At 40.6% G+C, this 15,789-nt stretch overlaps 1 protein-coding gene across 8 annotated transcripts in view; it reads right to left on the bottom strand.

Moving 5' to 3' along the window:
* The window catches only part of DPF3 (double PHD fingers 3), a 190,092-nt gene that overhangs the window by 81,732 nt on the left and 92,571 nt on the right, over positions 1–15,789 (bottom strand). For all 8 annotated transcript variants that reach the window (XM_090141082.1, XM_031593615.2, XM_031593611.2 and 5 more), the window contains one exon: positions 12,420–12,527. In XM_090141082.1, coding sequence (XP_089997208.1) covers positions 12,420–12,527 — 108 coding nt within the window. The remainder of the gene's footprint in view (positions 1–12,419; positions 12,528–15,789) is intronic.

The raw sequence follows: 15,789 nt of genomic DNA, 5'->3' as shown, positions 1-15,789 counted from the left end.
GACTTGTTCTGAAAACCATCACAGAAAACTCTGAAAAATGAAGGCTCTGGGCCTTGAATTATCCTTTTTCAAATATCTCTCTCCTTTCTCCATTCTGCTAACAAAAAAAATGCTGTAAGCTCCTAGATCCTAAAAACATACATTCTTGGCCATTTTCCACAGCTTACAAAATACAGCAAGAATAGATGATAATGGGGGAGAAGGAGAGAGAGCCATATCAAGGGAAAATAAAGTGAAATAGAGAATAGTTGCTCTCCTCTCCTTTCCCCTGCTCAGCTTTCATTTCCCTTTGTTCATCTAACATTGAGCCAAACTAAGCCAAAGGAGCTGCCGTGCTGGGCTACAAGATTGATGGCTGCAGGCAGACTCCACAGCGAAGAGACGGATGACTGGTCATTTCCCCGATGCTCTGAGAAACATCCATCCTTGCAGCCATGCTGAGCCCATTCGTGCTCCTTTTGAAAAGAGAGATAAACACAGGCAGCCAGAGGCATCTGAGTGTCCTTCTTCCTCAGAAGGACACAGTTATACTCCTTTGGGTTTCTGGAGAAGGTCGCTCTGTCCATCCCTGAACATCTGGCTGTGGGATTTGCTAACTCTCTCCCCCCCAGCAATCATCCATCTATTAGAGAACAGTGCAGGGTGGAAGAAAATGGTGAAGAGAATGGTGTGACAACCTCATCAATCTACAGCTACACACTTGGCTATTTAGTTTTCTTTACACTATTCCTAAAATGGGGGGTGAAGGGGGGGAGGACGGACTACTGGTATGAAAGAGTGAATTGTGGAAATGGCAACGTGGATTGGAGTAGGTCCTTATGACTATTAGAATGTTGTGCATGTACTAAAGCAGTAGGGAACTAATTAAGATTCAGGATTGAAAGGCAAAACAAAAAAGTTGGATGCACTCTGGTTCCATCTGTAGCACTTGCTGAGAGTTCAGATGTACTTGAGGCTTTATCTTCAGCAGAGGGCTTTTTTTTTTCCTCCCATTCAGACATTAAAAGAAAGCTCCCCAGAAGAATATACTGTAAGTATATTTATAATGCCATCCCTAGTATAGCAGCTTCAGAGGCACAAAGCGCTTAATCCTGACTCTATTTAGTTAATATCTTTGTTTGCTGATACCGTATTGGTCTATCGGATTGCTCACAGATACAGCCTCTGTGTTTCCAGTTCTCCTGCCATGCTGCTATCTCACTTAGGCATTGAGCATTACATGGCAGATGTACCCACAGCATCATTTACAAATGCAACATCACTGCAGAAATTCCTACAGCTAGGAACTTCACTCTGTCAGAGTAGCATATATCTGTAACCATCATTCACAGGCATTTCATAAAGCAAATCACAACAATATAAAGGCATTCAGCATCTCTTAAAAATACAAAGAAATGAGCCACTTGCTTAGTGCTTAAATGTAGTTTTAGTACTAACTGTATGCTACAGTTTTGAAAATTTGTTTTTTATTCCTTCATGCAACGCTTCTTTACTTTAGGCCAACAATAAAAGAATTTTCTCTACAGCTTTGTAGGACATGCATAGGTTCTTAATCATGGCCATATGTGTTCCTAAGAAATCCATCCCATACTTCCCGAGGGTAATTACACACATTCAGAAGTCCATCGTAAGTGAAGTTTTCATCTTTTCTCCTACATCAAGAACCACAGCTCTAGCTGATGTAATTGCCACTCGCTATAGACTTTAATGGAACTGTATTCACCTACAGCAGCTAAGGTCCTGGCCCTAAATCATCTTGTTAGTTTAAGGGGAAATCATGCTCCAAGTGCAACCTAAATGAGATCTCTGGTCTGGAAGATGTCACATAGAAAAGCCATATGCATCTGTTCTGCACTTTATTCCCCTCCAAACATGCACTGCATCAACTCTCTCTCTCCACCAAGGAGCTTATTGTTGGGAAAGGACTTCCTGGCAAATGCCAGTGGTGTCTGAATTCAAAAGCATAAAATATCTGTAGTTTATTAAGGCAATCAAATACAAAACAGAGGGAATACAGAAATGATTTGAAATCCACTAAAAACATGCTTAATACCTTGACAACTGCAAGGGTGCGAGATGTTTACCCCAGAGAATGGGAATGGCAGACAAAACATCCATCAGGGAAGGTGGTGGAAGGTGCAGGGATGAGGGAGGACACCACCACACTCTTTGTTCTACTCTCAGCGAATCTGTAAACGTTGGGTTGTAAGATCTAACACTGGACTTTATATTAACACTTACTGCTCTTCACCTTATGTATGCACCAGAAAGACATCACCTGCAAGATCTTTTATAATATTTCAGAGTACAAAACAATTTAATTTGCTATGTGCCAGGAGAACAACAAAATTGAAGAAACCTTTTTTAAAAGTCATATTTTGAATGCATTGACATTCTATGGTGTTTATTTTTAAGTATTTTTCCCACATTAAACAGTGCACACATTCTCTTAAGAGGTAAATCTGGTACTCCAGTGATCTTATGCGGCTCTATCTTGCAAGATGCTCAGTACCAAAGCTGCAACTCTGATCCAAACAATTCTTCTACACATAGATTTGATTTTAAGCATGTGACAAGTCCCATTAATTACAAAAAGATCACTCATTCTTAAAGATTCAGGTGCTTTCCTAAGATGCCAAGCTGTCTAACCCCAGATGAGAAGACTAAGCCGTGGGGACGTGATCCTATAAAGCACTGTTCACGTGATTACCAAAGAACTCCAAGGATTAGTCAAACAAACGCACAAAATAGATGCTATACATTCAATAGAGAATACACATTTCATAGGATCTCGTGTCCAGTACACATATCTGAACTATTCTTGTGTTTTGCAGAAGTCCTTTTGCCAACACAGCTTGTTGTTTTTAAGGAATTTGTACTGGCAAGAAAAGTGCCAGGAGGTTTGCTGGCAAAGCTGATCAGGTTCAGCTCTAGCTGCAAGCTTGCCACAGGACAGCTTCCCACTGCCCCTCCACTTTGATGGAGAGCAGCTGATTTGTGCCACGAGTGAAACAAAACCACTGGTACAGTAGTTCCCCACGTTCCTCCACCAGGGTCCTCACAGCCCTTTCTTCTGCAGGCTCAGAGGGGACCTGTTTTGGCAACCCATGTCTTGCCCCCAGCACCTGCTCTAAGAGTGCTGACACACTTTTTCAAAGCCACCTTTTCTCGCAGAAATAATATAATCTTATCCTAAGCTCACCTACAATTCCTCCTTATGAAGGTTAAAAGGTATTTATTTCAGAAATAAATAATTCTAATGGTTACTTAGAGACATCAGTGTTAAATTCATAGTAAGGGGATAAACCCCACAGCATTTTCCTCTCTCCAGTAGGAATAACATCTCCTAGAGACACTGCATTCACAGTCAGGCTTTGGCAGCTTAGAAAGCACACGCTGAAAAACCTCTTCACAAAGATGCTTCCTAGCAGCCCAATGTGGGTCAAACACAGAGTAGCCAAGAACAGTGGAAGAACAAAACAATGGACTGGATAATACAGAAAGGGGAATAGGACCACACGTAAGCACCTGCATAAGCAGTCTCAGGTATCTCAAGCCAATACCATCTCAGCTGCCTCCAAGCTTTCCACACACCAGTCACACTGCAGAGGCTCTGAGTTCATCACACAACTCGCTCCTTCAATTTAATGGCCTGCTACAGTAATCTAGTTGCCCCAAATCATTTTCAAAACAGCCTGACTCCAAAGTCACCTAACTCCATTTTCACAAATACATTAAACACGGCTGAGACTACACACCAGTGGAACAATCACCTTCAAGTGGCTGCCAGGCTTCTGAACTCACAACAGCCTTGTGTGGGGTCACCATGTGCAGTCTACATTCTCATTCTCAGGGACAAGACTCAGAAAGACAATGATTTAACAGTTTCCAAAATTCCTTTATCTCATTTAGTTGCTACTTCTGCCTTAGCCTAACCACTAACTGCTAGAGCCAGAGGGGTCTGGCTTCAATAGGCTTTTGATCAAAATCCAGAGAGGTTCCAAAGCCCAGTGGCTTTTGCAAGCAGCTTTCTCCTAATTATGCAAACTAGCTGAGCCACACCAGAACGAAGAGTAAACCCAGGTGATTCATGTGAGCAATCTTAGCTAATCAACACAGTTCTCACAATAAAACTGTGCATATAAAATACTTGTAGTGACCTGTTCCAGATCCTGGAACTGAAAGAGAAACTATTTACACAAAGTTAATCCTGTTAACTGTAGTAGTGTAACAGCAGAGCAGCAGCAATGTTTTTGTTTTCTTAACCGGACTATTTATAGAATATTACTTGGTTTTCTAGAAACGAGTCTGTTTTATACCTGCAAAATCATGAAATCCCATTTGAGGGGAATATACATTCAATTTCATCCTTAAACCTACTGAGCTAAATTAGACTAAGAGCTTGTACCTTAGTACAACATGACAATGTTCAGCAAGGACAATACATGAACTAAAGGAGAAGCTGGACATTACCTCAACCATGGTAGTCACACAAGGAGTACAGAAGGCCAAGTTGCCAGTGGCCAAAGGGAAGCAACAAGAGTCACCCGGCACAGAAATTGAGATAACTTTCTAAGGTTTAAGCTGCTCAGTTAGCCTTATGAAAACTGACTCAACAACTCGCCTACACTGAGTCTCTTTATTTGTATAAATGGGCGTATAACAAATTACTTGTCTTGGCCATCATAGTACACATATGCCCAGGTTTTGCACTGGCATTGGTACACTTTCATCACCAGCTTTGCAAGGCTACATGCTGATGGCCAAAACGCTTATTAATGGCACTTTAAAGGCCTGGCAAGTGGTAGACTTCATTCAGACATTCCTTTTTATTTAAAGATCTCCCCTACTCCTCCCAAACTCTCTAAAAAGATTTATCAGCTAACTGTTAGGCACTTCTCTAAAATAGACAAATCAGACAGATGTTTTTAGGACCTTGGTTTTAAACACTGAAAAACAGAGAGAAAATGAGATATGAAAGAGATATTCCACTGCCCTTTGCACAGTACGGAGTAGTGGCAATATAAGTATGGGGTCATGTGGCAGAACTTTAAATGAGGAGGTTGGCACCTCCAATGCAGACTGGCAATAGGACAAAGATATTTCATTGCAGGACTTCCTCATTGTGACTCCATGTCAGTGAATACATGCAAGAAGGGATAGGTTCTCTGGTTTTCTTAGTGCTACATCAGAAGAGGAAAGCAAACTTTATCTGGCCAGAGATTCAGACTGCCAAAAGTCCAAAATGTTGGAAGCATTAAAGGGTGGTTGATGAGATGGAATAGAGTCTGGTTATGTGTGTCCCACATTGATGTGTTTTGTCTTGGTGACAGAAAGTTATTTTTTCTAACCTTAATCATAGCTCAGTGTGTAAAGGTCACAGAGCAGCAGCTCTTTCCTGTGGTGCCATGTCCTGCTGTGAACAATCTGAAGGCAAGATTAGTGGAGAATTGGAGCCTACTGTTTTTATCTGTGGCATTGATGGACTCATCTGTAAGCTGCAGGCTTATCTGATGAATAAACACCTACTTAAATTGAGGACAATGCACAGGTACTTCGCTGGATAAGAAGCCAAAAAAAAAAAAAAAAAGGCCCGGCAGAAATCAATATTTACCTTGGTATAAGTAAAAACTAGAGGTGGTAAACAATGAATTTCCCCCACCATGTTTTCATGACAGGTTCCCAATTTGCTAAAGAAATGATCAGAAGAAAAGCTGGATTGTTAAGGAGGGATTCCTACAGTGCTGATATATGTTCCTTCTCACACGCTGAAGTTTATTATTTTAGCCCTAATTTAAAAATATACATATCATAATATAAATCTTCAGTTTGTCCTGAAGAGATAAGAACATAGGTATATTAATCCAACCTGAGGATTCAGCACAGCTACTGTGCAGATGTGCACTGTAACACCATGTGAGAACTGATGCTTATCCACTATCTCTGCCACAAAATATGTTTTGTTTTGGTTTATTTTACTTCTACATGGGGTACAAAAAACATTGATCGGAGTAGGTGAAAATGAGATCCACTCTATTTCTACCAAAAACTACAGGATAGCTGTGAGAATTGCACAGTAAAATTATTTGACATGAGTTATGCAGCATCTTCAAACATGAACCTTACCACTGTCCACAATCTGTGAGGTCCACCTATTTAACATCTCACTTAATTTTTGCCAAACACTTGACATAAACACACCACAGAACTGTTATTTTGGCACCCCCTACCAAAATCAAATCCCATTTCGAAAAAAAAAATAATGAGTTAAAAATAACCTATTCCTGCCAGAGAAGAAATGTGTTAAACGTTGACTCATGCAGTAGGCTCAGCCACTCTCCTACCCCAGTTTTACAAGCAGTGAGTTCCATTCATTTCTGCAGAGGTGACTCCTGACCTACTTCAGTGTTCGTGGACCAGAGTCAGGCCTTGTCCTTACAAAAAGCACACTATTCACTGCTCCCTCTGCTGGCCCTGCAGCACCACCTGCTTCTGCAGAAGCCTGAATAGAGAAGCAGATACATGCAGAGCCCATTTCCAATCCTATCACAATGAAATATCTAGCAGGTGTAATCAGGAATTACTAAGTGAAAAGAAAAAAAGAAAAATCCTAAACTCACAATATCTTAAAGTATTAAAGAGTACACTGTAAAAGATATGCAGGGTAACATTGAAAGCCAAAGTATATACTTGAATATAAAGCAAATTTCCAAATACAACTGAATCCCAAGAGTTTGAAGCAAAGACAGTAAAGGACACAGCATCTGGTAACAGGCAATGAAACTCTTCTTACATGAGGAAACTAGACCAAGTCACCAGAGAATAAAAGTTGCACCTATCTGCTGGCTGTTCATGTCACATCTGCCCTAAATTTTGATTTTATCACAGAAAATGTTTACAAATACTACAGAAAATAAATAATAGTAATATTTTAAAACAAAATAGAACTAAAACAGTTATCCACAGAAGTATCTTTGGTAAATTCAGATCTGCAGAAAGCTGTCCAAAGTCAGAGCAATTGTTCCTCTGATATTACGGCCCTTTCAGGAATATCTTCTCTAAATTTCACAGAAGTACTCTACTTTGGCACCGGAGTTATCCTGCCAGTTTTGATCCTAAGTTAATCTTCATGGATTTTAAAGAGGGCCCCATAAGTAGGGTTTAAAACACAAACAAATTTTATCTTTTAATCACAGAGAAGTTTCCATACATGTTACACAACAGCAAAACTTTTCAATAAAAAAGTGTGTTTCCATACAGAGCTGATAGGGAAACAATACTGCTGTCTGGCAATACTAAACAAGAACTAGCAAGTAATTGTGTAGAAAAGCACTGAAATTGAAAGTGAAACTGGTCAATATTAATTGGCCCATCTGAAAAAAAAATGCAAAAAGGAAATTCTCATTAGTGTTTCCAATTATTTTTAGGCTCTACTGTTTTTGAGGGGCACCGGACATATCAATAAGGGAAAGAGTATGGAACTGAAGAGAACTGAGTTATTTCCGTGTTCTTGGTTTTTATTAGAAACAGCTGTTCCACAAACCTCTGTTTAGATCTTCATACAAGTGATTTATTTTCTTTGTAGTTTATTTCTCCATTTTAGAATAGAAGGACTTTCTTTGTATATTTTATATTTGGACTGTATTAACTGCTACAGTGTGCAGATAGCATAAGACAACTTCAAAATGATTCCCAGGATAGTGGTCTAACAAGTTGCTTGAGTCTCTAGATGCTATCGTATAAATGATAGGAATGCTAATTCTGCCCTGTGCTTTTTAATTTCAGCTTAACATTATCTTAGTGAGTGCTCCACCTTAAAGAGCACTGATCTCCACGGATATGCTGAGCATCATTTGCAAGAGCTGAGGGCGCTTGGCACTTCCCAGGATAAACACAGTACCTTCTACTGTCAAGCACAGTCTCTACAAGGTAAGTTGAGATGTGTGGAAGAGATAGAAGCTTATCTGTAAGGAATCCATTCATTTGTTCACAATCACAGAGGTGTTTCCCAGACTACAACAGATGAGGCATTGTTTAAGGGCCATCTAAAATCTGGTCTTGATTGAACATGGTCCATCATAGCAAAAGAAAAATAATTTTGCTTATTTCTACTAGTTCAGAGCTGTTAATAGAAAAAAAATTGGCTACTTCTGCAGTTCAGCTGAATACTACACTACCCAGACGTAAGTAAGAGGATGAACCCTAACACAACTCAGTCTCATCAGAGCAGCAGCACACACAAACTATACTCCACAGTCACCAAATGGATGGGAATGCTGCCAGCTCTAAGATTTCTCTGTCACCTTTTGGAGTTAAAAATCAAAGCGCAGGAATAAACTGAGACAGGAACTTTCCAGCCATGTTCTCTATACTTGCATAGCATGTGAAACACTTAAAAAGTTCTGTGTGCGTGCATGTACGTACATATCTATATTTAGCCATCTTGTAAAACTGAAGTGGGACACTACCAATTTAAATTCCAGAGTTTGCGGCCATAGGCATCCTGTCTGTTCTCCTTTACATAGCTGCAAATCTTGTGTAATACTCAACTGTCAGCAGGGTTTACTGTGGGTAATACCGGTTTCACAATGTTGATACCTGACCCAACACAGAATCATGCTATCACCCAGTACCACAAAACCACTAAGCATGTTGGACAGAGAGCAATTAAGATTTCAAAGGTGCTTGGGTGTAATCAGGGCATAACCTTTCTACTATTTCAAAATCTCATCTTTCTAGCTGCTCTGATACTACTAAAGGCCAGAACTCTACTGCTTGCCTTTGTGGCACTTGCAATTCAAGGTGATGGTAGTAAAGTTGGAAATTCTCATCCCTTTCCTCTAAGATAACAGGCTGTGCAGCTCAGTCCAACTCTCTCTCTCCCATTCCCACACTTGCACACCAACCATACAGAGGATCTCTGCTCTGCTCCTCCTCTCTTACTAGGCAGGATAACAACCAGATAAGGAGCGTGTGGGGCAGCTTCCAGCCCTCTCACTGTTCCAATGCCATCCAAATACCACTGCCCAGTTTTGCAGGCAGCTAGGCTTGCCCATACTTGGTTGAACAGAATGAGGCAGAGACCTAGTTTCACGAACATCATGAACATATCAACACCTAATAACTTTAGCACTCTGTAACACCTCACATCCATTACAATGATGAAAACTTGGCTGCTCTTGAGGCATAATGTTTGGTTCCAATTATATCAATTGCTACTGAAATACAAAGACTAGTTCATGTGAAATTAAATGCCAGGAATACTTTGAGTTATTCATAAAGGTCTGATAATAATATTGACTGTATTGTCATTGAAGCAGTTATCATAAGTAAGCTTTGGCAATACTTTATTTCTACCACATATCTATTGGCTATTGGAGTAGGATGGAGGATGCTTAGAGTGTTAACTGCTACTTTACTAGGGCTATCCATGCACTTAATATAGAATACAGTGGCAGAGGAAAATGGACATATAAAGGCTGCATCAGCAACCTCTATTCCAGTGTTCTGATCTATACAGCTTTAGCTGTAACTATTCCTAAAATGGAACACTTCACAAATAAGAGCAGCAAATACAGACAGTAAAAGTACCATGTTCTATTAGGACGAAAGCAGGAACTGACCCCAAGAAAAATATTATAGTGCACCTGCATTTTACAAAAAAGAAAACAAAACAACGCAGAAAAAAACAGGATACTGTGTTGGAATACAATCTACGGGAAACAGCAAACACTGCAACATTTTCTTCATTAAATTTTGGTAATTCCAAATATGAAATTCTCACTCACTGAGCTGGACTGTGAACTACCATAGCTGCAAGGTACCAACACTGCAGAAGTGCATTGCAACTATAAAAACTGAATTAGTACTACATGACTTATTATACTCATAAGTTACTAACAAGACAATACTTCAAGCTATCTATTGACCAGCTGCTGACAAGTTATGACTTACCAAACAAAAATTCTAGGTCTTTCACCTCCCAGATTTTCTAGAACTCTTAAACTTCTGCACACAACTTATCTCTGTGATGAACCTCTCCAAAAGCCCGAACAAGCATTCATATCCTCTTCTGGTTCCTCTGACTGCTGGATTAGAAACTTTTGGAGCTAAGATTCTCTTCTGTAACTTTGTAGTGGCATTTTTTACTAAAAGTGCATCTGAAAAATAAATCTTAAATGTAAAAATGTTTTACAAACGTCAAACTTAAGAAAAATAAGGCCTAGCCCTAATCTGATGTTGTAGAATTGCATTGCTTGCATGTATTATAAAACACATAACCAACTCAACAGTCTCCTATCCTAAAAACTAGCTACTTCACATTAACCAAGCACAAGCAAGGCAAATAGTGATCTACTACTGAGAACAGCTCTAAGTCAAGATGAGGATGTCCAAGTCCAAGGTATGGTGAAACTGAAATATTTATATGAGATTCCTTCCAGATTCATTTTACATGTCCTATATCATCTCTATGCTTCTAAGGGATTATAAATCACCATATCTGCACCCCACACGGTCACCAAATGTTTAACTGAGAAATAAAGAGGTCAGCAGGAGGTAGATTCTTAGGTTCAGTGCTAGACTTTATCTCAGTGATCCCCTTCAAAAATGTACAGCATTTCTACAATTCATGTTGTAAATAAATTAAACAACCTTTTTTTCTAAAGTTGTCAAAAGTTACCTTTAAATGGAGTTCCAATGTTTTCTGTAGGTCACATACTTTCAAATTCAAGAAAGGAAAAATCCCATTTTGCCTAGTAAGACTACTCCAGATATGCACAGATGGATTGAAATTATTTCATGGTGTAACTGATAAAGAAAGTTAATCACTAGATAGAAATTGGTTGGAAAATAGATTTAAATGGCAGAGCAATATAACTTGCCTTATTTGGCTGCCACTGGCAATGCAACAACAGTAGCACTCTTGAGATGCAGAAGAAATGTTTATAGCAGGGAAAACAACACAGAAGCAGACATGCTGAGGTCTCTTTATCTGATAACTTTGTGGTAATTGCCTTTCATGCCCTGTGGCAAGTAGGATGCACTAATTTGGCATTCAGTGAGTACAGCACAGAAGCATAATGCAAACAAAGAAGCATCTAACTCCACACTATTGCTTTGCCTTACTAAATTACCAAGGCACAACAGCATTTGCAACATCAAAAAAAGAGTGAAGTAGAGATTTCTATGGGCCAACATCATCCTCTTCCTCAAGTTCAGTTTCACTGACATCTGAGTAACCTGACTAGAGTTAGTTCTTTTTGGCTGGCTTTGCCATGAGGTCTGGTGCTATCTACTGGCTGAGCTTTCATCCTTAGTCTGCATCCCAACAGAGCAGTTATAGACATTCCTTCCTTTTGTCCAACTGCCTGCTCGCATCAGCCAGCTTGAAGGTAGGAAGTCTTCAAACATCTGTTTCTACCAACGTCAACAAGAATTTTGCCTCTGATTTTACTGAGTTTATAACTTGTCCATTTACTGCTTCTTTCTTCCTTTTCATTCACCACTGCACAGAAGCAAAGTTACCAGTATTGCTGTGTACAGCTCAGTTCCCAGACACCTTTTTCTGTCAAATAGGTTTATTTTTAAACATTCTTAATTTACATTTTAGAGATTTCTTCTGTATTTTTTTAAACTGGCAGTGTCTCACCTCTTAAAAACCACATACAGCTGTGCACTCCCTCTTTCTCATAACAGCTGACCCAAAGACAGCAAACCTTTATTACTAACTGCAGGGAAGAATGCACAACACTACTTTCTTCCTGACAGCTGCAGCTCCTCCACATCTGCTTTACAGTCACTCGCTCAGCATCCAGATTCATCACTTCACACAGCTTAATTGTGTGGGAAGAGTACCAAGGACAATAACAATGAAAGAAGAATAGACTAAGGTACACATATAGGTATACACACATATACAAAAGTGGCATAATTTTCACCACATAATAATCTTTGCTAATTCTTATTTCCTGTTTCAGGAAATAGATTTCAGGTCACACCCCTGGTCCCTTTATGATAAATCTTTTCAGTGTAACATTTTTCACACACAGTGGTCTCCACAAAAACTAGCTGGCAGATGCCAGAGGAAGATTATGTATTAACAACACATTGAGGCAGTAAATAGCAAAAAATTGATCCTTCACATCGTTATACATTTATTTGTGGATACCCGGGATTCACTCCTGTGGAAGGTAAATTCAGCTCTCACTTCCTTCAGCACAAGCCGTCCACATTTCTGCTAGGCATGAGTTAAGTACAGACTTTAGTGGTTACTGTTACAGCAAACTGAGTTAAGGTGCAATAAATGCAAAGAGAAATGGATGGAGGGGGACAAAGATGGAGTCCAAGGTCTAAATGCCAGGTTTGCATGTATGCCAGCTGCTCTGCAGCACAGGAGAGAGAGGCAAACAAATACGTACCAGGTTTAATTTCCAGCAGCTTCAGCCTGGAATCCTCGGGAGGATGCAAACGCCTCTTTTTGCGCCAGCAACGTGCCGGGTATGTGTACAGCTGACCTGGGGCCAGGCCTGAAAATTAAAGGCAAGAAATAAAACAATCATATTTCGGTCTGTATACCACAAAGCACTGTCTCTAGCATCTTTTCCCTTGTCCTTTCAGCATCTCTTGTCAGAGGATTCAATCTTGCAAACTGTGAGGCAGAACTATGCACGCAAGGCATCCAGCACTCCGGAGGCTCTTTGGCACCTCTGGGGATCAGGCCTACAGAGAATCTAGGTCTCACTCATACACTTCACTCAGCTCACTGAAACCAGAGCTGCACATAAATAATTTGTGACTCCTTCAGGGTAAATAGAATTTCAGCCTCTCTTGGGTCACAGGGCGATGTCTCCTCCACAGGCAGAGAAAGTGCCTTGGGAGAGAAGAGATGAAGTTCCAACACACAAATCGTAAGGCCCCGATATGCAGACCAGCTCCGAAAACATGTCTTCTAAATGGAAGCAAACAAAAAATCCATGAGGTCTGGCTATTGGGACTTTATATTTTTGCTTGAATTCTGGACTTTTGTTTAAAAAGAGATCCTTTATTCTGGTTATTACCTTCCTCATGCCCACATCCTGAATGAGGGAGGAAATACAGCAGTAATGTTTATATTACTGCATGCTCCATTGATTCACATTTGGTGTTGCTGGCCTCTGAGCTGCCCTGGCTCTCATGATAGGCATCCCTTAGCCAATGCTCAAGCTATGCTTTGTTCTCTTGTATTCAGGACACAGCAGGGCCCTCTGAATGCACTGCTACTAAGAACACAGAAGCACACTGCCAAGTTACTGCCCCAGTTACTCTCGATACCCAAGAAGATCCAGAAATGCTGGAAGAATGTTGTTCTCACCCCTGCTTCCCTTGACCTCTCTGCCTGCCACTTCTGCTTTTATTCTTCTGCCTTCTGCTGTTAGTCTTGAAGGGGCTACAGAGCACAACTGAAGTTCCAACCCCACTGCCCTCAGAAAACAAATAAGACCACATAAGGGAGAGGACAGCAGTAATGTTACCATATCTGAAATAGTACCACCAGTAAACAGCTGGACATCATTAAGGCAGCATGAGTAAAGCAAAACAGCTCAAGAACAGCAGGATGGCTTGCTCTCTGCCATTCTCTCTGAAACAGCCCAGAGAGCATATCAGCTCAGGAACAAAGCTGATTCATTAAGCCAGATGCAGATAACACAAAAAAAAGACAATATACTGTCACTAGGAAAAAAAAAAAAAAAATAAGAGACACACACACACCAAATTTATTCACCTATACACCTTAAGGGAATGGGCTAATCATGTTCTGCAAGCTCTTGGCTTGAAATAGTTGAGCCGTTGGAGATGCCAGTTCAGACTTCAGTGATTTCCACCTGCTTCCTGGCCTTGGTGCATAAATGAAGCATCTACACCATACTGCCTAGGCTTGGCCAAATGATAGAATGTTCACATAGGTCCTGGCTGCCCAAGGTCACAGTGCAGGTGTAGGGCTTTGCACACCCTCTTTTGTCACTGCACAGATTCCTAGGCATTATGCCCAACACAAGAAGGCTGCATTTTGGTGAGCAGCATGTGTGACTGTTTTGAGAATAAAATGTGAATAACCAGTACTTCTGCAGTGCTTGACACGCTTCTACATGGCATTTTGCAAACATTAACCACTGCAAACAATTGCTATTATGGTGGGGTGGATTGTGCCTGCTCTGATGTGAGTCATTAAAGAGGTGGAGGCAAGATGCCTCACCCTTTCACAGTAGGTTTTGTTCAAAAAATTCACTCACAGCATTGAAAAGCGGGGTTGTTAGGCTAAGGAAATAGGACAGAGAATCAGCCTTCCATTGCACAGACCACCAGAGAGGAGTGATTTCAATGAAGTGGGCACCACTACTTTGAACATTTATCCCAGACAGAGGAAAGCAAGGATCCACTGTAGTTTTGAGGTAATATCCGTTAACGTGGGTTCAAGTATTGTGAACTCACATATGAATTGGCAATTCTGGATTCAGCCAAGACAGTGAATGCCAACTGCAAATGCTGAAAGGCCAATGAGAAACACAGCAGGTATCGTTGAATAGATGAAAGTGGAGAATTCTCTTCCCCCAGGGAAATGCAGCCCACTCCAGGTGGCAGATAGGCTCCTAAGTTCCTCCAACACCAATATCCACAGTTGTGGAGCTTTTTTTCCCCCCATTTGCCTTTAGACAGTATTTCAGGTCAGGGATACTAAATGAGAGGGAATCCAGCACACAAGACAGATACCAAGAAGGCTGGCAGAGAATTTCTGGAGATATCCAGGTCTCTCTATTCCTATTTGCAATATCCTTGCTCATTAACGCACAGCCATCCAGTAAAATAAGACAGATATCAAGCTTTATCTTAATTCAAACTGATCAGATATTATCTTCAGTCCTCTGCCCTGCAACCTATCTGTCTCCATACTGCCTCATGTGAAGCATGGGCCATCGACTGTTTACACAGAGGAGAAGCAATAAAAAAAAAGGGTCTGTTCTGAACAGAATCCAGCCCCTGCACAGCTGATCTTGCAGGGCATATAGAAATAACACTTATGCGTGTCTTACTGTCTTGTCTTCAGTCCTGGCTGAGCTGTCTCTCCCTCTGGGGCCTTATAGGGCAGCCAGAGAAGGTTCCAACCATTTGCTTATAGAGGAAATAGCAGAACCTGCAGTGAGTTATGTTGTTTATCTCATTAGTGTAGGAGAGCCATAACTCAAAGCTCCTGTGAAAGGCTGGGGGAGGAGGAGAGAAGAGGGAGGGAGTTATGTGCAGTATTGTGTGAAATTAACCCTGAACTGTTTATCATGAAATGCAGTTCTCTGACTCCCTTAACAAAGAGGACGGTGAGAAATCAGGTTAATACACTGAGATCCCCACTGTCCTCTGTTTTTCAAACTCTCTGTAAAAGAAAACAGTTCCTGGAGCTTTGCCATTTGTCTTTATACAGTTTTTCAGGTTACAGATAGTAAATGGCAGTGAACATAGCACACAGGATGGATACTATGGTGGCTGGCAAAGAATTTTTGGATATGTTCAGTATGAGCATAAGTACAATGTGTATAGCCTGAAAACAGGGACACTAAAACTAAACAAGGATGCTTTGACCCACCATAACGACACTACAAGAAATAGATGATGCAAAGAGACCCAAGGGAGCACTAAATGGGCTAATAAAAATCAAGAAAGAGTAGAGCAAATATGGGGGAGGAGGGCTGCTTCATTTTACACTCATTATTCTAATTTAAAATAACAAAAGCATCAGATTTGGTGGCTGAAACAAATGCA

Source organism: Phasianus colchicus, chromosome 5 (genome assembly GCF_987193195.1).
Source record: "Phasianus colchicus chromosome 5, bPhaCol1.hap1.1, whole genome shotgun sequence".
Lineage (NCBI taxonomy): Eukaryota > Metazoa > Chordata > Aves > Galliformes > Phasianidae > Phasianus > Phasianus colchicus.
The sequence above is the reverse complement of the archived record's forward strand: the minus strand, read 5'-3'. Positions and strand labels throughout refer to the sequence as shown.